The 27,337-nt window shown below is 48.0% G+C and overlaps 1 protein-coding gene across 2 annotated transcripts in view; it reads right to left on the bottom strand.

The window, feature by feature from the left end:
* The window catches only part of WNT3A (Wnt family member 3A), a 102,507-nt gene that overhangs the window by 22,022 nt on the left and 53,148 nt on the right, over positions 1 to 27,337 (bottom strand). For both annotated transcript variants that reach the window (XM_072925243.1, XM_072925244.1), the window contains exon 2: positions 26,590 to 26,831. In XM_072925243.1, coding sequence (XP_072781344.1) covers positions 26,590 to 26,831 — 242 coding nt within the window. The remainder of the gene's footprint in view (positions 1 to 26,589; positions 26,832 to 27,337) is intronic.

The following is a 27,337-nucleotide window of genomic DNA, read 5'->3' as shown; positions in this document are numbered from 1 at the left end:
TTGGGGAAATATTATAAACATGTAACACGTAATATATCATATAAAAGACAGCAGCAGCCCTGGGCAGGGGGAGAGAAGAAGAAGACAGCAAACAGAGAGGATGTCAGGGTGTGTGTGTGCCTCTGCCTGAGCTGTGAGCAAACCACAGCAGCCCGAGAAGAAAATCTTTTAGATAACTTGAAATAAACTGCCTTGAGACTGAACAAGAGACTGCTGAGTTTTCTTTGGAAGCACGGGTTGGAGGAGAGACTTTTCCACCACACGGAGCCACCCACGACCTAGGGTGAGCTCTGGCACCTTCCAACCCAAACTATTCCATTATTCCATGACATGGAGACTTTCTTACCAGCACTCATCTGGTTACAGATCTTGGCAGCAGCTCCAGGATGTTCCAGAGCAGCTCTGCGCTGCACCAAGACGTGCCCAGAGTTACATAAATGCCCATCAATCTTATCCTGAAGACCTTGATTACTTGGGAGCCTTTGAACAGGAGCAGAGCCTAACTGGCTGCCTGGAATCCCTTGGATGCAGATGGATCACTAATTGCATTCCTCAAAGATGTCTTTGTAAGACTGCAATCAGAGAATTAAGGAACCACAGAGTGGTCTGGATGGGAAGGGACCTTAAGATCATCTCATTCCAACCCCCTGCCATGGGCAGGGACACCTTCCACTAGCCCAGGGCCCATCCAGCCCAGTCCTGACCATTTCCAGGGGTGGGAATCCACAGCTCCAGTCTACACACAGCTCTGCAGACTGGCCTGAATGATCTGGAGCCACTCCCCAGTGACACCCAAGCTCCTGGTGCCATTGCCTTGTGTCACAGCCCCTCCTCCTCAGCAGCATTCCCATATGGGTTTATCCCCAAACCTAGGGAAGCCCACTCTGCCAGAACAGCAGTCCTTGGGAGCTGCAGGTAACCGAGGCTTTCCCTGGAATGGGATGAGGGTGGCTCCAAGAGCAGCTGCAGCTCTGGGAGAAATGCAGCAGGCCCAGCACAGCAGGTGATGCCCCACAGCTCTGTGTGACACCACAGCCTGGCCCCTTCTTCACAGAGAGCCCTGTCAGCTCCGTGCCCAGCTGATTCTGCACAGTTTCTCATCAAAATCCAGCTCCAGGCTTTGCCTGGCTTTTTTAACCACTTAAAAATCAGGCCCCTAAATGCAAAGACTTATGCAAATGCATAATAACAAGAAGTTAACCACACTTTTGCATATCTTAAAGGAAAGGTTAGGTTTGGGTCCCATCTGTGTTTTGAACGGAGTTCTGATTGAGTTCTTGTTTCCTCTGAACCAGCTGTGCTAGTGTCAACACATCCCTGGGAAGATGAAAGGCCCTAAAAAGACATTTGATCAGATTAGCTGTGATTCAGCTCATTGGAGGGAAATTATTAAATGGGCAATTCCTGCCAGGGAACATGAAGGCGATACAGATAAGAGGGAATGTTGGATTGAAGGAGGTTGGATTAGCGCAGTTTGTAAAATCCTGAAGGCCAAGTTTCCCCAAAACATCTCAATGATGGGGTCTTTTCTCATTCTTTTCCTTTTCACTTTCTCCCTGTTGGTTGCTCTCGGTTCTTGTTGCACAACAGAGCTGCAACCTCCAGCGTGGTGTTCAAACCTCCAAACCTTTGTTGCACTTCCAAACTTTTCTCGTACTTCCAAACCTCTCTTGCACTTCCAAATCTCTCTCACACTTCCAAACCTTTCAGGCTGTACCTGGAGCAGGTAGAGCCAGCTTGCCCAATGCCAGGGCAGCCTGCAAGCCTTGTGTCCTGGCAGCAGGGCCAGTGCTCCCTGCTGCTCTCCAAGCCCAGGGTGGGTTGGAGGCTGGGATGTCCTCGTTAATTAGCGACTGTCAAAACAACCCCAGGTGATCTCGCAGGTAACCAGACCCCCAAGATAGGCAAATCAGCAGGACGGTCTGGTATCAGTAACCAGAGTCTGATACCTGCAAAGCAAACACCCCCTTATCTCTCTCTCTATCGCCCTATCTCCCTGCTGATCTAATCATTACCGTGTATGTCTCCCTGCCTACCCCCGCCTAATGTTTTATCTGCCTTTCTGTTGGCTTGGTCATGTGTGAAACACCCTGATCCCCCCCTCCCGCCCTCACATCAATGCCTTCTGAATATTCCATGTCCTGGAGCAGCACGGTCCTCTCCATCCGCCCCGAATTACCCCGAGTCTCCCCAACACCCCTGGGAGACAAAAGGAAGCTGTGTGCCAATTGGGGGTGATTAGCAAAGATACAGGGTGCTCTTATGGCAGGACAGGGTCCTTAATGAAAGGGGAAGGCGAAAAAGGAGCGAGGAAGGACTGGGGTGAAATTCTCCTGGGCACCTTCCAGGTTAAAGGAGCATTGGGGTCCCTCCTGACCTCGGGAAAAAAATAAAAAATACGGCAAGAAAAAGAAGGCAAGCCCCAAAAAGCTGCTATGCAAAACAGCCCCAGCGGTCAGTCGGATACAGGGAAGCAAAAAAAAAGAGAATATAATTGTATTCTGTTATCAGAAGCAACATGGTTGAACAAAAGGATCGCCTTCGCCCACCTGAGAATGGAATGTGAGGCTCCATTTCGCTGCTCTGATCGTATTTGACAGCCCCCCTCGAGACTGCCTGGTTGGTATGGCAAATCGTCCTTATTACCTGCTGGGGTGAATGAATCCCCCTTTGTGCTGCCACTGTCACGCTGCATTAGGTTGACAATGGCCCGAGATATTTTATATGAAATTTGCCCTCACTTGTGATTAGCCAGCACCAACTAAGTCATAGCAACCTAGAACTATGCATTGGCCGGGCCCCGTTGTCGGCCGAAAGGGAAATCCCTATTCAAATGGTTTAATAAAACAATCTAAAGGGCGTGTGAATCGTGAAAAGCATTTTCACTTTTCTCTTTAGCTTAATCTCATGGTCGCTGGGATATTGTGCTCCGAGCAGACCCCAGCAGGGTGTGGGCTAAGGTCCCCCATCAACTTCTTTTACAGCCTCCTTTTCTGCGAGTTAATGATATACCGGTGTGATTGCCTCCCGCAGCAAGAAGAAACACGCATTTGATGAAAAGGATGGACCTCCTAACACATCCTAAATGGCAACAATTTCTCATCCAAAGGTCACAGGTCATAACCTGGATTTTGAATCACCACCCAGATCTTTTTCAAAGCCCGGCTAAAGCTGGGGGATTCGGCGAGGCCGTTTTACACACACACACAGCGTTATCTCCAGAGGTTCTGCTCTGCTTGAGACCTGAGCTTAGTGCTTGGAAACAATTGGATTTTCCCCCGGTTTGGGGCTACACTTTGCTGCTTTTCACATCCTCTCAGCCCTGGGCTGCAGAGATGTGCAGCCCCTGAGGGTTACCCGGAGCTCAGCAGCACCTGGGGTACAAGCAACGCCCTGGCTTGAACCACCAGCTGCCCGTTCACCCCAAACCTGCCACACTCCCAGCCCCAAACATCACCTCCAGCAAGGCTTCGAGGGCTCAAAACACTCCCCACTCACTTGGAGGTGTGGAGAAGCTCCCCCAGTGCTGAGCCCTGGACAGATGAGGTCTCCCACGCACAGGTGAGATGCAGCCACAGAGATCTGGAGTGGAGTGGGCTGGGAGGAGGGAGAAGGAGACGCACAGGGTTCCCCCTCTGCATTTCTACCCCACTTCCTCACTGGGGCTGGGAGGAAGCAGGGTCCCTGCAAGGCCGGATTTTAGCATTTACCTAAGCAGAGCAAAGCTTTGCCTCTGCAAGAGGAGGCTGGAAATCCCCAGGATAACGAGCTCCCTCATGAACCTCCTGCAGCCCAGTCCCCGAGCACAAACCAAAGGTGGAGGGGAAAGCAGCACAGGAACCTGTCCAGTTTCCCCCACTTTTCTCTCCTCTCGATTCCCCTCACAAAGCCTTCAGCCAGGTGGGGCGTTCATCTCCTGGTTGAACATCAAGATTCTCCTTTGAGGATTTCCCACCAGAGCTCAGCGGAACAGTGGGGCTGCACAGGCTCTCGTGAGGGACCCTCTTGGCTTCCAAAAATCCACGTTAACCTCTCCTAAAAGGTGTTCTCATGAGCTGTGGTGTGTTTCCACTGCAGCTCCCCACATAATTGCAAACTATCTGGGGCAAGGAATGGTTCTGTTATTAAGTGCTTGTACACTATTTAGCACAATGGGGCCCTGATCTCTGCTTGGGGCCTCAGAGTCTACTGTAATACAAATAATTAACCATAATAGAGCTGGGAAAATATCTTAATAAAACCATGGAATCAATTTGAGGCAATTAAGCAATTTTTTGGCTTGCAGAAATTTTTGCTTTACAGGCTCCATTTAGAAAAGGGAGGGGGTCTGGGTGATGCAGGAGCTGCTCACCTCCCTGCAGCAGGCTTGGGCAATCTGTTTTTTTGGTTTTTTGTTTTTGTTTTTTCCCTGTGGGTTTCAGTTTCACCCAGTTGGGGAAGCAGAAAAATTTCATGTGGCTCCCACAGCATAAAAACCACTTTTTATAAATAGCTCGTGAGAGGAAGCATGGTTTGGAGGCTGGATCTGTGGTCCCTAAGGGAGAAGGGGCTCAGTCCTACAAAACACAACTTTCAAACAGCTCCTCTGCCCCAGCTGCCCACCTGTGAGATGGAGAGCCATCACTATCTTCCCACTTTCTAATCCCAAACACTTGAGGACAATGCTAGGGAATTTCAGACCTATTTAGACACAGAGGAATAAGGAAATTGCAAAGCCCCAAATGCAGGCTGGATGATTTACAAGCAATTTTAACTCAGCAGATAAGCTGTGGATGACAGATATTCTGATTATAGTTGGGGCTCTTGTACAAATCTCAAGCAGAAAAGGGAGCTAAATATATTGAACACTTGTCTGAAATTTCTCCATCACCAGGGGAGTGCATGTGAGGACACCGCTGAAAGAGCTCAGCTCCTAAAGATGGGAAAACCAAAAAATGCCCTGCCTCACCCAACCAAAACAAGAACCTCAAAAAGTGAGCTACAGTTCCCTTTCCAGAAGGGAGCTCCACCTGCCATGGACACATCTGCTGGTCAGGTGGATAAAGGCTCAGAAATTCATCATGCAGAGATTTTTATGGCCTTTGGCAGGAATATTTCATACAATCACAGAGGATTTTGGGTTGGAAGGGACCTCAAAGATCCCTTATCCCCCTTGCCATGGCAGGGACAACTTCCACTGTCCCAGGTCGCTCCAAGCCCCATCCAGCCTGGCCTTGGACACTGCCAGGGATCCAGGGGCAGCCACAGCTGCTCTGGGCACCTGTGCCAGGGCCTCACCACCCTCCCAGCCATGAATTCCTTCCCAAAATCCCATCTAACCCTTCCCTCTCAACCTTAAAACCATCCCCCCTGTCCTACCACAACTTGCTCTTTCACCCTGACCAACCACCATGTTCTGAGACATTCCCTTAAATCCTCCAAGCCTAAGAAGATGCCACCAAAACAATCAGAACAGAAAAAGTGGGAAACCCCAAATTTCCTCCTTACATGGCTGTGCATTGCCAGCATGGCTGAGAAAAGTCTACGAGCTGGTGATCAGCCTGGTGCTGGTCCCAGATATAGAGAAATAAGTCCTAGAGGTTAAAAATGGAAGAAAATTATCCTGACCACAATTTCAAAGTAGACCTCACCCTCTACTGCATCATGTCCAAATAACATTTCATTTCACCCACCGTGAGGAGCCAGCCTGCCATCGTGTTGGGCTGAAAATGTCATTGGTGGGGTTTGGGAAGCTGAGCAAAACACAGAAAGTGAATACCTGGCACGGGGACCTCCTGGGAATCTGTCACATCCTGAATAAGACATATTCATAAGACCTTGTGTTCTTGGTGAATATAAGACCACCGAAATGTGATTTGTGGATGTTCTCCATTGGCTTCACTGTCAAATCATAGACAGAGTAATAATAATAATAATAATAATAATAATAATAATAATAATAATAATAATAATAGCCAGAACTTTTATCTGCTCTTGATTCAAAACATTGAAGCTCTCACCTTGTCTTCACCAGCATGAGTGCACTACTTGACCACAAACAACCCTCAAATAATCAAATAACCTGCTGTAGAAGCAGAGGATACCAAACACCTCCAGATAATTTTCTTAATCAGTCATCATTTGTATTCACAAGACAAACCAATTTAATCATCTGATGCTTCCCTTGTTTTACCCAGGTTTGTTAAGCTCAATAATGATCACCTCTAATTAGAGAGATGCCCTGTGCCACACACTGGTCAGCCCTCATGTCCAGGAATCCTCTCTCCTCTGGGGATGATCTCTTCCAGCCTGAACTGCACAGTTTTGCCCTCCCAGGCAAGGAAAGCTGGGGACCCAGAATGGAAATGACCTCTGGATTGGGACTGGGGTCTCTCTGAAGGGACCAGGGTTGTGGGAGAATGGGAAGAGCAGGGAGGTGCTCTGGGCTTTGATTCAGCTTCCATCTCTGTCTCTGGGCTCACCCATTTTAAGCCAAATTATAACAGATCATTTGATGAACCCTTTCCTTTGCTCAGGCTGTGTGTAATTTCAGTATATTTTCTTATTTTCTTTCACACTGTGATGGTTTCTCAGAGCTTTGCCAACCTGATTGCAAGAAAACCCACAATTCCAGCTTTGGCTTCTCATTCCTGCTGCTGTCAATTCACCATATATATTATATCAACCCTGCCTGCATATTTGAGGAGTGGACATGATTTTATTCCTGACTTGACATCTGATGTTCTGTTTCAGGTTCTTGAAGAGCATCCACACTCCCCAGCTCTAGGTGTGTCCTCTCCAGAACTGGTGGGAACAACTCATGGCTCCTTATCCATGATATTAACTTGGAGGGGAGGTGATGACCTGTTCTGCTCACACCGATTTTGGTGATTTTCGTGGGAGGGAAAGGCACTTGTCAAGCTGCTGGAGGAGCCCAGCACCTTAAGGATTTCCTGCCAGTGCACATTGCTTTCATCCCTGCCTATCTCAGAGCAACAAAATCAAAGCTCCGCATCCTGCGCTCCCTTGGGATGGGAATTGCTGAAGATTCCTCTCCTGCTGTTAAATGTGAGCTCCCTTGGTGGCAACACTGCTGCTGCCCTGTGTAATGACTGGGGGATAGATGACATATAAAGTGCGAAAAATCTGGGGGGAAAAAAGAAAAAGAACAACCGAGCAGCCTTCGGAAATGTCTATGCAAATCAGTTACCGAATAAATCGAGTCAAGTAAAAATATATATTTTGGCCATCAGCAGAAAAACACGTGGCCTGATCCTCCTCTTGGCCTGGTGTAATTTGTATTTAATTCAGTGGAAGAGGCAGAAAAGTTAAGCCAGTATAATTAGGGGTGCATCTTGGTATTAAAATACTCTCCTTTTCCTAGAAGAACTGACTTTGTTTATGATACACTTTTGATTTCGCATTAACATCTGGACAGGCTGGCAGGCTCAGCCCGTGTTCCAGAAGCACTTAAAATCCCAGATCTCAGACTTGGACCTTGCCCCCTCCTGCCCAAAGGCAGGATCCACTCTGCCTGAACTACCCTGACAGATGTTTGTCTAACCTGTTCTCCAAAACCTCCCAGGTCGGAGCTCCCACCCAGTCCCGGGGCGATCTCTGCTCACGCTTCGCTACCCTCACCGTTACTCTGCTCTTCCCAAACTCCTCCTGTCATCGGGGTGCACGTGGAGTGTTGGAACTCAAAATGTCTCTCAGAAATTTTTGGAGGTTCCAGGCCCTGGTCAGAAGCATTTGAGACCCTGGCAGGCAGCTGGAAACAGCTGTGATTTTGGGTTTGAGCCATTGAACGATTTACCAACCTTGCAGGAAGAACAAGAAGTCACAAAAGTTTAGATATTATAGTAGAAATAGTTACAAAGTAGAGGGAAGAATTTTTGAGTATTGTACAAGGGGGTTTTAACACCTGTACAGGGGGGTTTTTACTTTGTACATGGGGGTCAGAGGTTTTAAGATGGAGGAATGTAGGCTGGTCCTGTTCCTCCTCTTTCTTCTTCCTTACCTCCATGTTCTTGATGATGTTGGCACTTATGGATTGGTTTAGAGTAGAAAAGCACCATTTAATATAGGTAATAGGGATTAGGGAAAAATTATAAACATGTAACACGTAATGTACCATATAAAAGACAGCAGCAGCCCTGGGCAGGGAAAGAAGAAGAAGACAGCAGACAGAGAGGAGGTCAGGGGGTGTGTGTGCCTCTGCCTGAGCTGCTGAGCAAACCACAGCAGCCCAAGAAGAAAATCTTTTAAATAACTTGCAATAAGCTGCCTTGAGACTGAACAACAGAGACTGCTGAGTTTTCTTTGGAAGCACGGGTTGGAGGAGAGACTTTACCACCACACGGAACCCCTGAACCAGGCCTGGGTTCCAAGAGTGGAGGAGAACTTGTCCAGTTCACCTGGGCAAGCCAGGGAGGGGTGGGATGAAGGGAAGAGAAGGACAGAGCTGTGGAGTTGTGTAACAGAGCTGGGAACAGATCTCAGGTCCCTGGGCTCTGTGAGTGATTCCTGCGTAAGCAAGGGAGCCCTTAATTTTTAATTCCACTGGGAACCTCGCCTTTCTCCTGGCCTTTTCTGAATATATTCCCTCTCCATGCTCGCTTCCATCTCTCATGCTAATTTCCCTTCCCTCTCAGCATCTCTCACATGTGCCCTCGGAGGGAGAGGCTGCTGTAACACACGCAGTCCCTGACTGAATCATCCCTGTGCCTCTGCGTGACTAACACCCCTGCTATTTGTCTAACTATTTCCATTGATGTACACTTCATATGTAAAAAGTTAATTAAAGCCTTATTCATAAAAAAAAATATCTGGGCCAATTTAATATTTTTTTATAAATACCTCAAGGTAATATTTCAATTAGGGACTAAATACCAGAAAAAACTGTCAGATTCACCCCCACCACCATCACCACCACACCCCCATCTCTAATCAGAGCATCAGGTTTTGATATTATAAAGGAAAAGCCACCAAAACCACGACAATATTTAGAGTAATTCGCTCTGCAGGTGCAGAGATCAGCCCTGAGAGGAGCTGAGAACATTCAGCTCTTGTGGATGTCACTCTGAGGAAAAGCCAGTTCCATGCCCAGAGCTCCTGCCCAAGTGGATCTGAGCCCACACTGGCCCTGGAGAACCTGCTGAATCTTTCTGATCAGTTTGGTCCAGCAACCTTTAATCATGCAAATGGCTCACATCTTCTGTGCAGCTCCAGACTTGCCAGCAAAAGGTCTGCAGGACTGAAATTGGGATTTGTCCTGGCACAACAAAGCTGCTGATGGTTCCAGCCTGGAAAATGCACCCCAACAAGCAGATGCTTCTCCCTGGTCATCTGGGAGGAGTGGAAATCCTGGAGCTTGTAAATCACATGTTCCAAACAGTCTCGTTAGTGGGCAATATCATTCAGGAGCTCGGTGGATGTATTGGTATTTTGTGGAATCCCAGAATGATGGAATGGTTTGGGCTGGAGAGGAACTGCAAGATCACCCAGTGCCACCCCTGCCAGGAGCAGGGACACCTTCCAGTATTCCAGGTTGCTGCAAGCCCCATCCAACCTGGCCTTGGGCACTTCCAGGGATCCAGGGGCAGCCACAGCTTCTCTGGACACCCTGTGCTAGGTCCTCCCCACCTTCACAGGGAAGAATTTTTTCCCCAATATCCCACCTAACCCTCTTCCCCTTCAGCTTAAAGCCATTGACATTTAACTATGAACATCCCACCCCCTGTAGGTGACCCTAGAACAGATGGCAAAGCCACCTACAGAATGTGAATTCTACCGAGGTCAGGAAATTCTTTACTCAGAGGGTGGTAAGGCCCTGGCACGAGTTCCCCAGGAGAATTTGGGGAGGCCCCATCCCTGGAAGGGTCCAAGGCCAGGTTGGACAGGGCTTGGAGAAACCTGGAATAGAGGAAGGTGGCCCTGCCCATGGCAGGGAGTTGCAATTGGATGATCTTTGATGTCCCTTCCAACCCAAACCATTCTGGGAGCCTGATTCTGGGAAATCTCAAAATCTGCTACACCAAGAACGAGGCCAATGAAAATTCTATGTGTCACATGGAAGGAGCAGTCCCCAAACTCTCCAGCAAAGGGTGAGACATGAGGTTCACTCTGAAGAAGATCTCCAGGCCCATTTAACCCAAGTCTTCATTTCAGAAATTTTTATGGGGTTATTGCAAAGGGGTTATTGAAGGCCCATTTGTGCCTTCAGGGAGAGATAGAGGGGCACCTGGAGCAGTTGCTGGAAGGTGATTTCCCTCTCAGGGCACATGTCAGAAATGTCAGAGCGGTCAGAAATGCTAATATGGGAGCACAGGCCTCAACTGGAAATCTTAAAGAGGGGATTAGAACAGATGAGTCCTCATTTAGCTTTCCAGAACAACAGCAGAGATAAATCTGGCTGCTCCTTTGGAGGGTGTTAAAGGAGGATTTCCTGGGAGGTGGATCCCCTCAGTGGGGTATTATTGTCTGGGCTGTGGGCGGGAAGGAATGGATTTAGCAATGGGATGTGGGGCCTTTGCCTGTGCTGACAATGGATCTGAGCTGGGGAGGGTGGAAAGCTCTCAGTGGGTGCAGGAAATCAGGGTTGGTCCCTGGCTTTTTCCTGGAGGCCACACTGCTGCTCTGGAGCTGAGAATTACTCCTCAGATGTTCAGCCATGGCTCTGCTGGACCTCCTGGTGTGGAGGAGGCAGAAGTTGGGTCACCCACCCACTAATCCTGTCCTGCAGTAGAACGATACCAATGCTGGTAAGAAATGTTATATCCTGTCCATGAATCACTCCTGGGTCCCACCATCCCATCCACTTTCTTGAAGGTGCACAATCTTTTGTGCTGTTTCTTGTTACAGCGGGAATTTTGGGATGTTTTCCTTCCAATCTCCATGTTTGTTCTACTGTGAATAATAGTGCTTTGGGCATCACCACCAACCTTGGTGCTGATTTTGGGGATTGGTGGAAACTCACACAGAGTTCATAAATTGAGAGCTCAGCTGAGCAAAACAGAGAGAGATTTTGGTGAGGAACTGCAGGGATTCTTTGAATTTTAGGGCCTGTTTTTGCTCTTATTTTAATGCTGAGTGCAACACGCAGCATGTGATGCTCAGAGTCCTCTTGAATAAATACATTTTTTAACTCAAGACATAAAATGCCCACTATCTGAAGATCCCCACCATCTCACAGAGCTGCTCAGAGGTCAAGCACTGAGACGAAGAGCTCCCAGATGGTGAGTTTTACACAAGGAAGACAAATCTTTCACCCAAACTGGTTAACCTCAGTTGGGTTAAATCAGTTTTTATGGCAGGGCAGTTTGTGCACACGCTCGGGTGAGGTTCAAGGCAAGTTTGGGTATTATCTTGGGTGAGGAGCTGAATTCCCCAGCAGCTCCTGGATCACTTGTGACTCCCCAGTTGTGGGAATCCAGAGCATCCCTCTGGCTGCCCTGGCTGCCCTGGGACCCTGGCAGGGGTCTGGAACCCCCCTGGACAGAGCCCCCAGAGACACTGTCTGTGATCTCTGTCCATGGAAAAGAGTTTTCAATCTTACAGGATCAATTACAAGCTCTGAGTGTTTGATATAAGTAATAATTAAGTGTGGCAGGGTGCAAAAGTCAAATTTTAGGTTTCTAGATTAGGGGTTCAAAGAGGACAGGATGGAGGAAATTGGGTGTGCCTTGTCCTTTTTCTCCTTCTTCATGCCCTCCATGTTTCACTGTGGTGTTGGCATTTTTCTATTGGTTTAGGCTGGGGACACACTGTCCAACGTAGGTGACAGATATTGGCACGTTATTGTAAATCCAGCACAGGTAGTTTGTGGTATTTAATGTTTGTAACATCCCACTGAGGGCAGAGCCCCACACGCTGCCCTGCAGGACAGAGCTGCGGCAGGGCAGCAGAACATGTTAGAGATAAACAGAATAAACAACTTTGAAACCAGCACAGACGAATTATGGCTTCTGCTTTGGCAGCGGGGCTGACAGACAGAGACTTTTTACAATCTCGGAATCATCAATACCCATAGATTCTGACACCCACTATTTTTTGGATGGTTTTTGGCCCGGCTATGGCCTGTGAGCTGCAGGGCTGTGCCCAGTGGGTGTTGGAGCCCAGCACCAGCAGCCTGTGTCACTCTGGGATTTGATTTTCCTGCTCAGGTCAGCTCCAGAGGAGCCACCACCACCCTCTGAGGCCGTCCTGCTACACCACCAGCCTGGACCTGCTGATGTGCATCACCTGTGGTGACAGAGGGACGAGGAGCCACCATCCCACACCGAGGTTCATCCCAAGCTGTCTGATCCCAGCCAGGACCCAGCTTAGCTCCTCTGCCATTTTAACCCAGGCTAACTTCCCAATTTGCCCAGTCTGAGCTAAGAGCACACTCCTTATTCTGGAACCAAATAAAAGCCTAAAGCACCACGAGTCACAAACCTCACAAAAGAAGGTGCAGTCCTGCATTTTCAAACCTGCAGTGAGCTCCACGCCTCTTAAATATGACAAGACCCAATCCCTACCAAGAAAATGCCAATATACTTCCAATAGTACAATTGAACAAGCCCAATATAATGTGGATTTAGCCAACAACATTAGTGGTCAACCCCATAAAATGGGTAAATATAGACGGTGAATTGTCCAGGGTGCTTGACGCAGTGACCTCACTGAGTTGTGGCAGCAGTGATTACAGGCTCTTTTCCAGCTGGAATGCTGATCCATATGGTTTTAAATTGCATCTACCCCACCCTCCAGACTTGGAATAACTAATATTTTGTAGCCACCACCAGTGTAAGAAACTCGTGCTGTACTGGTGGATGTTAGAGCAAAATATATGTGAAAAATCACGTTAAATATGGAAATATGTTCGGAATCCTTAAAAAAAATAAAAATCAACCCACAAAACAAAGACCTTTTGCACTTCACTTTTAAAAAAAATCACTGGCTTTATGTCAGGTTGGTGTGAGGATTTCAGGGATGTCAGAGTAGCTTTAACATGTACTGGAAACATCCAAGGTGAGGTTGGATGGGGATCTGAGCAATCTGACCCAGTCCAAGATGTCCCTGCTCATGGCAGGGCTTGGACTAGGTAACCTTTAAAGACCCCTTCCAAAAATCACCTCCATTTTCCTCCTTTTCCCCCCAGCTTTTTATTTTTCATCCCAATCCTTCCTGACCCTTTTCCAGCTGGCCCGGCTGGCTCAGAAGCAGGAAGAGGGAAAAGCTGGGAAAAGAGAAAAGCAGGAAAATAAAAGAGCAGGAAAAGGGAAGGGCAGGAAAGAGGAAAGAACAGGAAATTATTCCTGCTAAAAAACCACCAACATCACCTCCATTTTCCTCCTTTTTTTCCCATCCTATCCTATGGTTTTCCCAAACTATCCTATAAACAAACAAAAGTGTTAATGACTGATGGGGCAGGAATATTCTGGAGGTCAATGGTTGTCATTGCTTGAAGTGAGGAGATTTTAGGACGAGTTTTTAACTTTAAATTTGCTGTATTGCAGTTGGAAATGGATGATCTTTAACGTCCCTTCCAACCCAAACCATTCTATGGTTCTATTACTTGATTCTTCTGACATATTGGTTATTAATTATTTGATTTATTTACTGAAGCCTTGGAAAAACACTGGAAACACAGAACTGAGAAGTGAGGTGATGATTTTCTGCTGGTTGGGAAGTTCAGATGTTCTGTCCTCTTGAGAACCAGCACTAGCAGACAAAATCCATTGTCTTTCCCAATGGAAAAACAATGAGATAGAGAATTTGATGATAAAACATTTGTATCCTCTTCTGTCTTTCCTGAACCACAGAGATCAATGGTATCAGGATGTGTTTGGGCCAGGGTTATAATAAATAAAGCCATAAACAGAATTTTACAGAACTTAATATTTGCCTTCAGAGTCACCAAATCCTGTCTGAAGTGTTCAGGTGCAAATGATGGATCTTGAAGGAGAAGACCCCTTGTTCAGAGGAGCAAAATGCAAGGAATATTCTTAATTTTAGGTGCTGGACAAGGATTATAACTTGACTATAAATCTCACCAGAGTACCACAGAATGTTTTCCATAAAAACTGGGCTCCACAGAGCTCCCATCTACCCCTTCAGGATTAATTTACATCTTCAAATCAATCTGAAGGAATCTGTATCTGAAATCCAATCAGAAAACAGACTGGAGATCTTGCATGAAGAGACACAAATTTCTCCACCAAACCCAACTGCACTGAAATAAATTTTCACCCTTTTATTTTTCTCTGAGAAAAATCTGTGCAATTTCCTAGGGGAGCATCTTCATTTCAGGACTCAGCAGTTGTAACTTCAGAATAAACCACAGATTTGGGTTTTACCTCCTACAGCTATTGTTTTATAGAGCTGCAAGTCTCTATAAATGAATTTAGAGGGGTGTTTGGGTGGCCACTGCTCAATTTTATTTCAATATTTAGGCTGAATGAAGGAGTTTGGAGTTCATAGCATGGCTAAGGTTAGTGACAAGGGTCAAAAAACCCTCAACATATTCTAGGAAATTCTGTTTTGCTTTATTTTAAAGAGCTGAAAATCTGATGGACCATATAAGAGTCTGAATTTTGGGGTTGATTAAGTGTTTTATCTTGTTAATGTCAGATTCTTTTTTTGTTTGAGAAGATAAAATCATTCAGCCTCAAAAATATAAGAAACACTTTTGTGTTCTATAAAATAATAAAGCTCTGAGTCTATGATGGTTTAATGATTTTCTATTTAGTATGACATTACTAAATAGATGTTATACTAAACATCATCATCAGTATATTTATTTTTAAATTAAAAATAAATAAAATGCCTAATTTTCAAGAATTCAAATTAAACTATCTTAAATGTGCAAAGAAAAAAAAGGCAAAAAAATCCTTCAGGAAAAAACGAAGTTGTGAATTTTTTTTTCCCTGGAAATTAAGGGGAACCTGCAAAACATCTTTAGTTTGGTGCAGCTTCTTTTTCTGATGGAAAACTGGCTCAGAAGAATAAATAAACACATTTTTTATGAGATACAATATCACCTAGGCTGAATCTTGTGTGCTTAGCCTAAGGGGTCTCCAACTTTTTCATGGCTCGGGGTGAGCAGAAACATCTCCTGCTGCCCTCCCCACCCATCCACACTCCCACAACATCCCTGTGGCAACAGCTTCCCTGGGAAAGCAGCGTGATCAGGAAAGGATAAACCATAATTATTAGCTATCATTGAATGTGATTTAGCACCTGGAAATAAAGGGGAGGGAATTGTGCCAGGTGCTGAGTCAGCAAACTGCAGCCTCACCGGGAAGTGTTGCTGCCCTGTTGATCAAACTGCACAGAAACGCTCGTGGAGGACAGTAAAAGTTCCTAAATTGGGTTTCAAGAGCTGCAGGGCCCTGAGTGTGACCTCCTCTGGAATATCCAGGGGATTCTGTGGTGGCTCCATGGGAAATGGAGAGGCAGAGGATGGAGGATCTGCTCTGCTGGATCCAGAACCTGAACCAGAACCTCTCTTCTGTGCTCCCCACCACTGCTCCTGGCTGGGTCATGAGCGCTTTGTAAACTGATTTTCTTCCCTGGGAAGGGTCAGATGACTCAAATTAAAACAAAAAGTGGAACATCTTTTCTGTTTCTCCAGCCAGGACGTGTTCGCAGGGCTTGAGGACAGCTCTGCATTTCCCAGGATTTAGTGGCTTTCTGCATTTTTCTTTGTGTTTTCACAGAATCATACAAATAATTGGGTTGGAAAGGAACTCAAAGCCCATCCAGTGCCACCCCTGCCATGGCAGGGACATCTTCCACTATCCCAGGTTGCTCCAAGCCTTGTCCAACCTGGCCTTGGGCACTTCCAGGGATCATAGGGCAGCCACAGCTTCCATGGAAAATCTGTGCCAGGGCCTCACCACCATCTAAGTAAAGAACCTCCTAACATCTATAGAATTCATATTCTATAGATGGTTTTGCCATCAGATTTTAGGGTCACCTCCAGCCAAAGCTCCAGAGCTCCCCTGAGGTTCACCACACCACCTTCCACCTCCTTAAAAATCCTGCCCAGACCAAAACCAACCCACAACAGTTTTTCCTTCAAGCCCTTCCCTGGAGCATATCCAGACTGTGCCATATCCACATCCCTCTTTTATGGGCCCAGCTGGCAGTGGCCTCTCCAGGAGCACCTCTGTGACCCCTGGGAGCACAGAGGTGAAGGTGGGCAGGAGACAGAGCACCACACACTGCAGGGCTTTATGTCTTGGGGTCAGCTTCACACAGCCCTCAGCTGCGTCAGCTTCACCCATCTCATGCAGTTTGCCAAAAATGCCACTTCTGTGCCCCTCCTTTGCCTATCCCTGCACAGGAAAACTCTCCACTGCATCAGGTGGAGCTCTCTGACACCTCTGCATCCCTCAAGATTTTGGAGCCTCCCAAAAGTTGCTTTCCTCCTACTCTTGCTTGTCCCCACTGCTCAGCCTTGAGTCAGCTGTGCCCTCATCACTCCTAGGAGCACATCATTCACCTGCACAACAGAAATCCAGAGGCACAGAAATCCTCTTGAGACATTCCCTCTCCTGTGACTGATCCCTGCCTCTCTCTCAACACTGTGGATCTTCTTGGATGGGCAAGTCTTTGAAGGAGATGCTCCCAGAAAGATTAGGCTGAGGAAACAAGGAGTGAGAGAGACTGAACCACCCAGGCACAGGTTTCCTCCTGCACCAGAGCTCAGCAGGGAATGTATTAAGCAATATCCTGCTGGAAAATGCCGTGGTGCTCTGCAGGAGACACTTCCATTCCCCTGCCATGCAAGCCCATCGCAGGAAAAACCAGGCAGGGCATCTTTATCCACCCTGGTTTTCCTTTACCTGCTCGAGGATGGAGAGAAGGAAAATCTCTACTGGTTAAACAGGAATTCAACTGATGCCTCAGGTTTTAGCTGTTATATTTTTCAGGTTCTGTGCTGCTTTAGTGTGTGGGTCTGAGCTTCATATCAGGGGATGCTGAGCTCTGTGCACAGAGCAGGGAGACAAAACAATTCCTGCTCCAGCTGGGCACCAAGGACAAATGATCCAAATCTCAGCCCAGGAGCACAAACACCGTGGGCTGGAGAGAGAAAAACAAGCAGGATGGGACTGCCTGGGCTAAAGCTGGAATGGGACAATGAACTCCAAGGTGCCAATGGAGCAGAACTGATCCCAGGGAGAGCCCCCGGGAGCGCTCGTGCATTTTGGGGCCATTTTGGTTCATCTTGGGTGCAGCCCTGGCTGGGCTCTGGTGCTGCCCAAGGTGGATCCATGGAGGAGATCCTTTAATAAATTCCTGCTTTATTCTTTAGCTCAGTCTAGCCTCTGTTCTAGGTCAGCCTTCCCAAGGCATCACAACCAGATGATCCCACAGCCCCTTCTGGCCTTCAAATCCCCTCCTCTATTCAGCACTGCCAGCTCCCAACGCATCTCCCGGGGAAGAAAAGCCACATTCAAGCCACATTCACGGGCTTGGATCCCTCTTTGTCGGGAGGGACGCAGCAAACACGTTTCTCACTCCTTTTGCCTCTTTGCGACGTAGAAGACACATTTATCTCCACAACCAGCACAACCCACCCAGGGCACGGCGCTCCCCGAGTCTGGAGCCATCCCAAAGCAGCCCCCAGCTCATCCCCCTTCCCCCCAGCATCCCGGTGAAGGCAACCAAGCCTCTGCTGTCTCTGATCCCTGCTTGGCTCCCGTCCATGAGTGTGTGAGTGCGTGTTTGTGCCTCCCGTGGCGCGCCAAGGGCCCGTTTGGGGCCGGGATTCTCCCGGGACAAAGGGATGCTAATTCAGCTCCCTCTGCTGTTCCCTTTTGTCTAGGGCTAGCTCCCACGCTTGGACTTGGCACTCTCGGGATGCGGCAGAGGGAGCTCCTTGTTGCGACCAACCTGAGCCTGCTTTGGGGGAATGAGATGTACCCAGCAGGGAAAGGGGAAGGAGGGGAGGGGAAGGAAATAAATCCATAATTCCACGCAGCCAGCCCGGCACATTGTGAGCGCAGCCCGAGGCTGAAGTTTCCAGTGCATCCCGCCACTGGTTTTGTAGCCACGGGGTTGTCTTGTTGCTTTTCCCCCTTCCCTGATCCCCTGTCTACTGTTTAAGTAGCCAGAAAAAGGAAAAAAAAAAAAACAACAAACAAAACAAAACAAACAAAAAACCACCCCAAACAAAACAAAATACAAAAACAAAAACAAAAAAAAGGAAAAAAACCAAAAAAAGCCACAAAAAACACCTAAAAAAACCAAACCCCAAAACAAAACAAAACAAAACAAAACAAAAATTCCCAAAAAAACTCCAAAAAACAAACAAACAAAAACCCCAAAAAATGCCCCAGAAAACCCAAAAAGCCCACCAAAAAAAAAAAACAACCAAACAAAAAAAACCCCAAAACAAACAAACAAAAAAAAAAAAAAGAAAAAAAGGCCCTGCATGTCAGGGTTGACAGATGAGTGGGAGGTGGAGGGAGCACAAGGAGCAAACGGGACCGGCTCCTGGAATTGCTGCCATTTCCTTTTCCCCATCACTCCTCTCAGGGTTTGCAGCCTGTGCCGGGTGTTGGCTGTTTATGGCTGTTTACATGGGCTGTCTCCTCTCCAGATGCACGGGAGCCAGATCTTTATCCCGGCCTCACTGTGCAGGTGATGAGGTCAGAGCCTCTAAGAAACCCCAAAAACGCTCGAGCCCGCGGAGCCGAAGGCACTGGGGATGGAGAGGCAGATGCAGCCAGGTGTGATGTTAGCCACAGTCTCCTGGGTGCCATCCCTGCCCAGGGCTTGTCCTTGGACACCTCAGAAGTCACCAGAGGATGAAGTGACCCCTCTAATGGCCCTGCCTGGCTCCAGCAGCAAGAGAAGGAGCTCCTCACCACCTCACTGGAGTCCTGCTCACAAAGCTGAGGGAGAACACCTTGGCTCCTTGCCTCAGCATCTCTGTTCGCTGCCCTTGCAACCTGCAGCTCTCACCAAGGCTCAGGGGAAGCTGCAAATCCCCCAGGGCTCTACGGGCTGCAAACCAGGGATGCAGCCACAGCTCACCCAGACCTCCCCAAACTGCTTGTCCAGCAACTCCAACACGCTGCCTGTACTGAGTTAGCTACCCAAAACCCAGGTCAGGAATGTTGCAGCCGGGGATTTGGGCTGGAATGGACTCAGCAGCACAGCATCCCCTCACCCCATGCAGCAATCCCCACTCCAAGCTCCATTTACACGCACTCCAAACCCAACTGGAGCTCCCATCTCCAGCCAGGATGTGCCAGCCTTTCCCTGGCAGCGCTGGCAAACCTCTGGCCCGCAGGATTTATGCATCCTGCCGGCTGAGCGGAGCTTGCACAGCCCCATTTTCAATCCTGATCCTTCCAGTTTCCTTCCCCATAGTTACAGGGCAGAGTTTGTAGATCTCCGTTGTTGATAGCGGGGCAGCTGCCCAAATTGCCATTAGCGGGGAGGTAGACGGGGTGTGGTTGGAAATCAGATCCTCTTGGGAAGAGTTTCATGAGAGAGCAGAGAGTACCTCCTACATGTAACAAACCTCCTGGATGGATCAGTATCTTGTGGCTTTCTGCTCATGCCTTACTTTATTGCAGAAGTGGAGAAGGCTGATCCAGAGCAGGGAAAAGGAGGGAGGGAAAAACGTTTGGCTCGGAGACAACCGAGATGCCAGAATGCCATCAGGAAAATGTGATGAGATCTGCTAAATGTATTAATTTTAAATCATTATGAGATGTTATTATGCCTTGAATAGCAAGGGATTGGCTGCATTCAGTGGTCCAGGAGATCCTTTCCATGTGCCATGTGGTTCCATTATTAAAATGGCCTCTCCATCTGGGGCTGGATGTCAGGATTGCTTTCTAACAGGAGAAATGTGAGGGGTGGGAACTATTTACCCCCAAAATGGGCCTCTAAGAAGCACCCATGGAAGTCTGAGGCTGTAGCCCTAGGCTCCCTCTATAGTCAATGGAGAGAAATAAACATCTTGCTATGATTCATGTTATCCTGAGATAGGTGTCTGAGATAGGTCAGATGAATTGCTCCCCGGAGATGCCGACTGCTCTCCACTGGCTACAAAGGGAGCCTGGGGTGACTCTCTCAGACTTTGACAGCTAACTCTGGGAGATGAGATCAGGCCCATCAGGGAGCCTGGCAAGTGATGCTGTTATGACACAGCAAGAAAAAAACACGGAGGAGACTTGTGACTCCAAGGGATTATAACTGAATTTAAAAGTCTAGTTCTGTTCTTGCCTAATCTGGGGGAAAATCTCACGTGGATCTCACCAGACATGAGATGAGCTTCCTCATCCACAATGGTAAAGAGTCAACCCTTGAACACAGCTTTGTTTGGGCTTTCTTGAGAGAAAGAACACATATGGCTTATCCCCAGAATGTCCAGAGTCCAAAATAAACCACACTTCACAAATAAACCGAGCCGAAAATCAGCCTGGCAGCAAAGGTGACGGTGCCCAGCATACCAAAGGAAACTGGAAGTGATTTGAATCCCACCTCTCTCAGGAGCTAGACAGATTCCTGCTCTGCCCTTCATGTAGTCCCTGGGAGCAAGAGTCTTCTCATCCAGAGCCGGTCTCCCTGGATTCCCTCAGTGATTGATGGAGAGATGTAGAAACGTCAGGGTGTGAATAATTTAATCCGAACTGTCTGGAGTGCATCAGATGAATCATGCCCTGGAGGACCCCAGCAACAACTGGAACTACCTCGACCTGTCTCACTGTCTGGCATGAAGGACCCAAAGCTTTGCTGACCCACTGCTCTTCTGCAGGCCCCAGTTTTAACTTTTTAGGAAGTTTAAGTAGCAAAGAAAATGGTCAGTGCTAGAAGAGAAAATAGAGGGGCTGGTTGTCAACACCAGAGCAGTGGAGGAGATTTGTAAAGAGGAGCCTGTCTATCTCTTGGTGATATGTCAAGGCAAAATGTCCTTTGGGAAGAGATGTTGCAGTCAAATTCAGATTTTGGTTTCATTCCAGAAGTCTGGAGGGGAAATTCTCCAGTCTAGATCATGCAAGAAGCCTGCTTGGATAATGACAGTCACGTCAGGCCATGAACAGGCACTGTGTGCTCTGCTGTGGGAAGGAATGAGGCACTGGATATCCAGGGATTTCAGATCCCTGCTGGTAACATGCTGTTAGTGCTGCCCCTCTCCACTGCCAGGGCACCATCAAAGGGATTATTTGGTGTCACTTCCTGAAGGACACTGCCATGTCTGTAGCACAGTGTCATCTGTAGGAATGTGGTGAGAGAAGACAATAGGAAACTTTTAGGCTTTGTGGTCATTTTGGGTAAGATGACAGGGAGAATCCATCCCACCCCATCCCATCTTGATTTGAGATGGAAGTGCTGGAAGGCAAGATATCCCCCCTAGATTAATAGCAAATGCAGTGGTCTGAAATATTTCAGCCTGGTGGGTGCCCAAACAGGAGCTGCACCAGAAAGGAGACCCGGGAGAAAAGGAGACTCAGGGGTGACCTCAGCGCTCCCCACAGCTCCTGAAAGGTGGCTGTGCTCAGCTGGGGCTGGGCTCTATCTCCAGGAACTGACAGAACCAGAGCACACAGCCTCGAGCTGCACCAAGGGAAGTTTAGGTTGGATATCAGGAAAAAGTTTTTCACAGAAAGGTGATAAAGTTATGGGATGGCTGCCCAGGGAGGAGATGGAGTCCCCATGCCTGGGTGTGTTTAACAAAGCCTGGATGTGGCACTGGGTGCCAGGGCTGAGTTGAGGTGTTGGGTTGGGTTGGACTCGATAATCTTGAAGGTCTCTTCCAACCTGGCCATTCTGTGAATTCTGTGAAAGGACAGGGCTTTGCTGGACACAGACAGGATTAACCCTGAGGGACACGAGCAGTGGGTCACTCCACCACTGCTGTGACTCCCGACATTTGCCTCGGAGCGGGGTCGGCGGCCAACCATCATTTCCGGAATGAATTTACGCCCCCAGGCCTTGGTCACCTATTGGGCTCTCATTTGTCCGGCACATCCGATGGGTGCAGAGCCATGGGACGCCCCTTCCCCAGCTCATTCCCACCCCCTCGTGCGCCCAACGCTCACAGAAAGGGCCGGAGCGGCTTCCCAAGGCTGCACACGAGTGTTAAAGTCTAATAAACAAGCCCTGCCGGCCGAGGCTGAAAGAATCCGAGCCCTCTCCAACAAAGCATTTAATCCAGTTTGGCGTAACCTTTGACATTATTAGGGATCGCAGTGACCCTAATCCAATCAGATTGATTAACTAAAGCGGAGACCCCATAAGCAGACCCCCCTCTGGCCTCTGCTATTTAGTCCTGACCAAACAGTGGGAGAGACGTGCCGTATTTACACCACAATGGGTCGGCGCTGAGAACCTGTTTCATTACAGAGAGACTTAAACTCCCATTACTCGATCAATGTATCATTCTTCAATAGTTCATTAAAAGCTGCTCCTCCACAATAACTATTAACCATTTCTCAGCCCAGCTGGCAGGTTTAAAGCCCTGGCCAGTCTTTAGCAGAAGGAGGTGGGAGTGAGTGAAAGAAATAGATAGACAAGGGCTCCCTTTTTAAATTTAAACGAACAGTGGGCTTAAATAGTTGGAGGTAATTTACTTTTATTGAATGGGGGGGAGGAGAGAGAGGAAACTTTTATTTTGACTTAATTATGTGCTGAGGTCCTTTAAAGAGACAGGGCCATGATAAGCTTTAATTGTATTGCTTCTCTTGAGATTGGTTCATATTTCTGCCCAGAGGAGTTTCAAAGAGAGCTCACACGGCAGGGAGAGACTCTAAACTCACAGCTTAAGCATGAACAGCCTCTTCAGCCCACAAAAGATAAAATAAAGCCAAAAGGCACAATTCCCAATACATGGCACTTCAGCTGGAGATGGAAAATGCCTGTCAGGTTGTTCACTTTCTGCTGTCAGTGATGGGGTGTCCTTCTCTCACATCCTCCAAAGTTTTATCCTGCGCCTCTTTAGAGGCAACTCAAAATCTTCCCTTCTCCTTGGTGAACTGAAAAATGCAACAACTGCATTAAAAACTGCCAGGCCTCTCAGGCAAGTGTGAGCTGTGGCTCAGCAGTCACTTCAGGTCGTGTGGCCATTGCCAGGTTTTTCTCCACTTCATAAAACACAGGTGGAGAAATAAATAACAGTGTTTTTCCTTTTGCTATTACTGTTGCAAAAATCCAAGTGGGAGGATGTTGCTATAGGATATGTGAAAGCACAATGTGAGCTACTGCTATTTGCAAGGTAAAGAAGAAGGTTTATTTTCTGACTCCAACTTCTATACTTTTCCAAAGGTGATAGTGAATTGGAGAGTGAATGTGCCACCTCTCCAAAGACATTGGACAAATTATTAGCACATTAAGTTTCTCTACCCATATGAAGGAATGCAAAACAATATGTTATTTATAGAAAATTGTGTGAGAAAGTTTTCTAACAGAATGTAAATTCAGAAGGCTTTAGAAAATCTTAAAAATTAAAACAACAGGAGGATCTTTCCACTGTCCGACAGTTGAGATTTGAGCTTCTGGGAGACTAGAAATGAGTTGTAGTGTCTTTATATTAGAAATGAGAAGCAGATTAAGTTCAGGTAGAGAGAAAGAGATCAGACCCAATTCTTTCCCCATACAGAAATCGTGATTTTTGCATTCCAGGTAGTCCAAACTGACCAAAACTGCCATTTCCTGGGGATCTGCAAGGAAGACACAACAGTGGCACCTGTCTGAGTGCTTCTCCATGAAGCTGCACACCTGAACATACACTCCCAAGACCACAGAGGAGGAGAAAAACCCTCTTCCACAGCCCTGACCCTAAAGCTTGTCTCGTTATACCCCTGCCATGGGCAGGGACACATTCCACAGGCAGGGACACCTTCCACATTCCCATCCAACCTGGACTTGGACACTCCCAGCAATAGAAAGTCCACTCCTCCCTGGATAATTGAATAGGGAAATAGTCAAATAGGGTGGGATGGGGGATTTCTGCTCTTCCTCTGCCATGGGTAATATACAAAGAGCAAGAGGGATTTAGGGTCAAGTGTTGCCCTCAACAGCAGCAGGTCAGGATCCCCTGGACATCACCATTCCCTGGTAGCCGAGCTCATCAATGCCATTCCTGTTTAATTTGTGATTCACTCCGAAATCCCAGAATTGTCAGGGTTGGAAGGCACCTCTGGAGATTAGGCATGGCTAAAAGAAATTATGTATAGATATAGTCTCAGCTAAAACATGTGGGATCTTCTTCCATGAAAAGTCTGATGAGGGCAGAGAGTTTGGTTTGAGATATCAGAACACGGCTCGGAACGGGAGCAGGGTCTGGTGACAGTTTGGCACTGCTGAATCACAGCTCAAGCCCAGTCCTGAATGAGCAATGAGCTACCACAGCAGCAAGGGCAGCCCAGACACTGAGGCAGAGATTTGGGCCTGGAAAGGATTTCCCAAAGGCATTAAAATCGATCCTTTTCAGTGAAAGGAGTGCAGGCAGTCTGTGAGGCAAAGGGGAGACGCTTTAGGAGCTGCTCCCCACTGACTCCCACGAGAGCAGCACTCAGATCCTGGGTGACTTCAAATCCAAGCTGCAAAACAGATTTTTGCTGCCTTGCTTTGTCTCTCCCCTTTTCCCCTTCTCTCTTTCTGGGTAGGAGCTCAAGTATGTTCCTACCCTGGGGGATCTGCCGCACAAGAATGCGACTGAGCTGTTTTTTTTTCTCCCCCCCCCTCGTGCTGTAGGTGAAGCAAAACTGAAGGGTGGTTTGATTCTCCCTCAAGGAACAACATTCTTCAGTTATGAAATCGTCCCAGTCTCCTCTCCCTGCCTGAGCCTGGCTACCCAGAGCCTCCAGTGTGGGGCAGGGACAGACCCTTCGTGCCGCACCGCTGGGAGATCAGGGAATCTGCAGATTGTGGGATTGGGGTTCCTCTGGGCAGCAGGGAGGTGAGCAGCAGTTTACCCACGAGGATAATTGCTACAGGAGATGTGAGCTGTCTAATCCCAGACTGCTTCCATTGCCTGCCCCGAGAGGTCATGGACTCCCCATCCCTGGAAGTCCTCAAGGCCGGGCTGGATGGGGCTTGGAGCAACATGGTCTGGGGGAAGGAAATGCCCAAATCTGTCCTGAGAAATGCAGCAGGGGGAGACTAAAAAAAAAAACAAACAAAAAAAAAACCCCAAACAACCAGATGGGAAGTACTGCAGAACACTCCCCAAGGTGGGTATAGATCAATTACATACACCAGATTCCCTGAAAATATTCCAGATGCTCCCTCCTCTTTTATATGAGCGAGGGAAGGGAAGGGAAGGGAAGGGAAGGGAAGGGAAGGGAAGGGAAGGGAAGGGAAGGGAAGGGAAGGGAAGGGAAGGGAAGGGAAGGGAAGGGAAGGGAAGGGAAGGGAAGGGAAGGGAAGGGAAGGGAAGGGAAGGGAAGGGAAGGGAAGGGAAGGGAAGGGAAGGGAAGGGAAGGGAAGGGAAGGGAAGGGAAGGGAAGGGAAGGGAAGGGAAGGGAAGGGAAGGGAAGGGAAGGGAAGGGAAGGGAAGGGAAGGGAAGGGAAGGGAAGGGAAGGGAAGGGAAGGGAAGGGAAGGGAAGGGAAGGGAAGGGAAGGGAAGGGAAGGGAAGGGAAGGGAAGGGAAGGGAAGGGAAGGGAAGGGAAGGGAAGGGAAGGGAAGGGAAGGGAAGGGAAGGGAAGGGAAGGGAAGGGAAGGGAAGGGAAGGGAAGGGAAGGGAAGGGAAGGGAAGGGAAGGGAAGGGAAGGGAAGGGAAGGGAAGGGAAGGGAAGGGAAGGGAAGGGAAGGGAAGGGAAGGGAAGGGAAGGGAAGGGAAGGGAAGGGAAGGGAAGGGAAGGGAAGGGAAGGGAAGGGAAGGGAAGGGAAGGACACCTTTGTGCTAAAGGGAACGGCAAAACTTATTCCAGACTCAGTGAGTCCAGCAGGGCCAGGCTGAGTTTACAAAGACACCCAGCAATGGCAAAGAAGGATAAAGAAGTTCTCACAGGGTCCTACTAACTTATAAGAGAAAAGACCAGATACTTAAGCTGAGCTTAGAGCTTAAATATCACAAGATTCAACAACCTAGGGCAAAAAAATTAAGAATTCCCACTTCTTTCAAGGGGTGCAGAAACAGTTGCCTGAATTTGCACCCTGTTGTAATTTACTGTGTTCACAACCGAGGTAAGCAGAAGCAGAAAGCAGAAGATGGTGATTTCCCCAGGCCTTTGACCTTCACTGTATTTAATGAAATTATAAAAACTGCAGTTGTCTGATAAGTCCAGTCCCTAGGAACCATCCCCATCATTTCCCCTCTGCCTTCATCTAAAGAGCTGAAATCACAGCACGGGGTCAGAAAGGGAGCCAGGTCCAGCTTGAGCACTGCAAACACAATAACCCTCTGTGTTCACTCCCAGGGTGCAGATCATGGGAGAACTCATGCTGAAAGGGACTCGGGGAGGTCTCTACTCCAACCTCCTGTTCCCAGCTGGAACTGAGATAACCCCACTCCCTTATCCAGCTCAAGTCCTGTCTCTTGCAGGACATTTTACAGGACATTTCTTTCAGAAGGGAATGCATTCACGGGACGTTTCTCAAGATCTCTGCTGCCACTCCACCACAGACCTGCCCAAACCCGTAGCTCCTCACTCACCTTTATCCAGCACGGGCCCAAAGATGGCTAAGCTGTCATTGACAGTGGTGCAGTTCCACCTTCTCCCTCGAAACTGGTGCTGGCATTCCTGGATCCCAATCTTTACACCTTCTGCCACGCTGGGCATGATCTCCACGTAGTTCCGACAGAAGCGCAGCTGCTTGGGCACCAGGCCCGGGATGCTCCCGCAGAGGATGGGCTGAGTCCCCAGGGAGGAGTACTGGTGACCAATTGCCAAGGACCTGGGCAAAAAAAAGCAGGGAAAAAGAGAAGCTGTCAGGCTGGATTTCACCTTTGTACTTGGTTCAGAAGAATGGGGACAGAAAATCAACGTCTTCAGTTCCTCTGCATTCCCCCTCACCAGAAAACACCATTTTCATTGTTATCCTTCCCCAAAATATCTCCTGCAGTTCCCCACAGCAAGGCAAGAAACCCTGCTTTTAATATCTCCCTTCCCTTTTATTTATCTTCCAACAGCCTCATTGTGCTGTGAAATATTTCCTCCTTTCCTTTCCTTTCCTTCCTTTTCCTTTTCCTTTTCCTTTTCCTTTTCCTTTTCCTTTTCCTTTTCCTTTTCCTTTTCCTTTTTCCTTTCCTTTCCTTTCCTTTCCTTTCCTTTCCTTTCCTTTCCTTTCCTTTCCTTTCCTTTCCTTTCCTTTCCTTTCCTTTCCTTTCCTTTCCTTTCCTTTCCTTTCCTTTCCTTTCCTTTCCTTTCCTTTCCTTTCCTTTCCTTTCCTTTCCTTTCCTT

Source organism: Taeniopygia guttata, chromosome 2, assembly GCF_048771995.1.
Source record: "Taeniopygia guttata chromosome 2, bTaeGut7.mat, whole genome shotgun sequence".
Taxonomy (NCBI): Eukaryota; Metazoa; Chordata; class Aves; order Passeriformes; family Estrildidae; genus Taeniopygia; species Taeniopygia guttata.
This window is presented reverse-complemented; position numbering and strand designations above follow the sequence as displayed.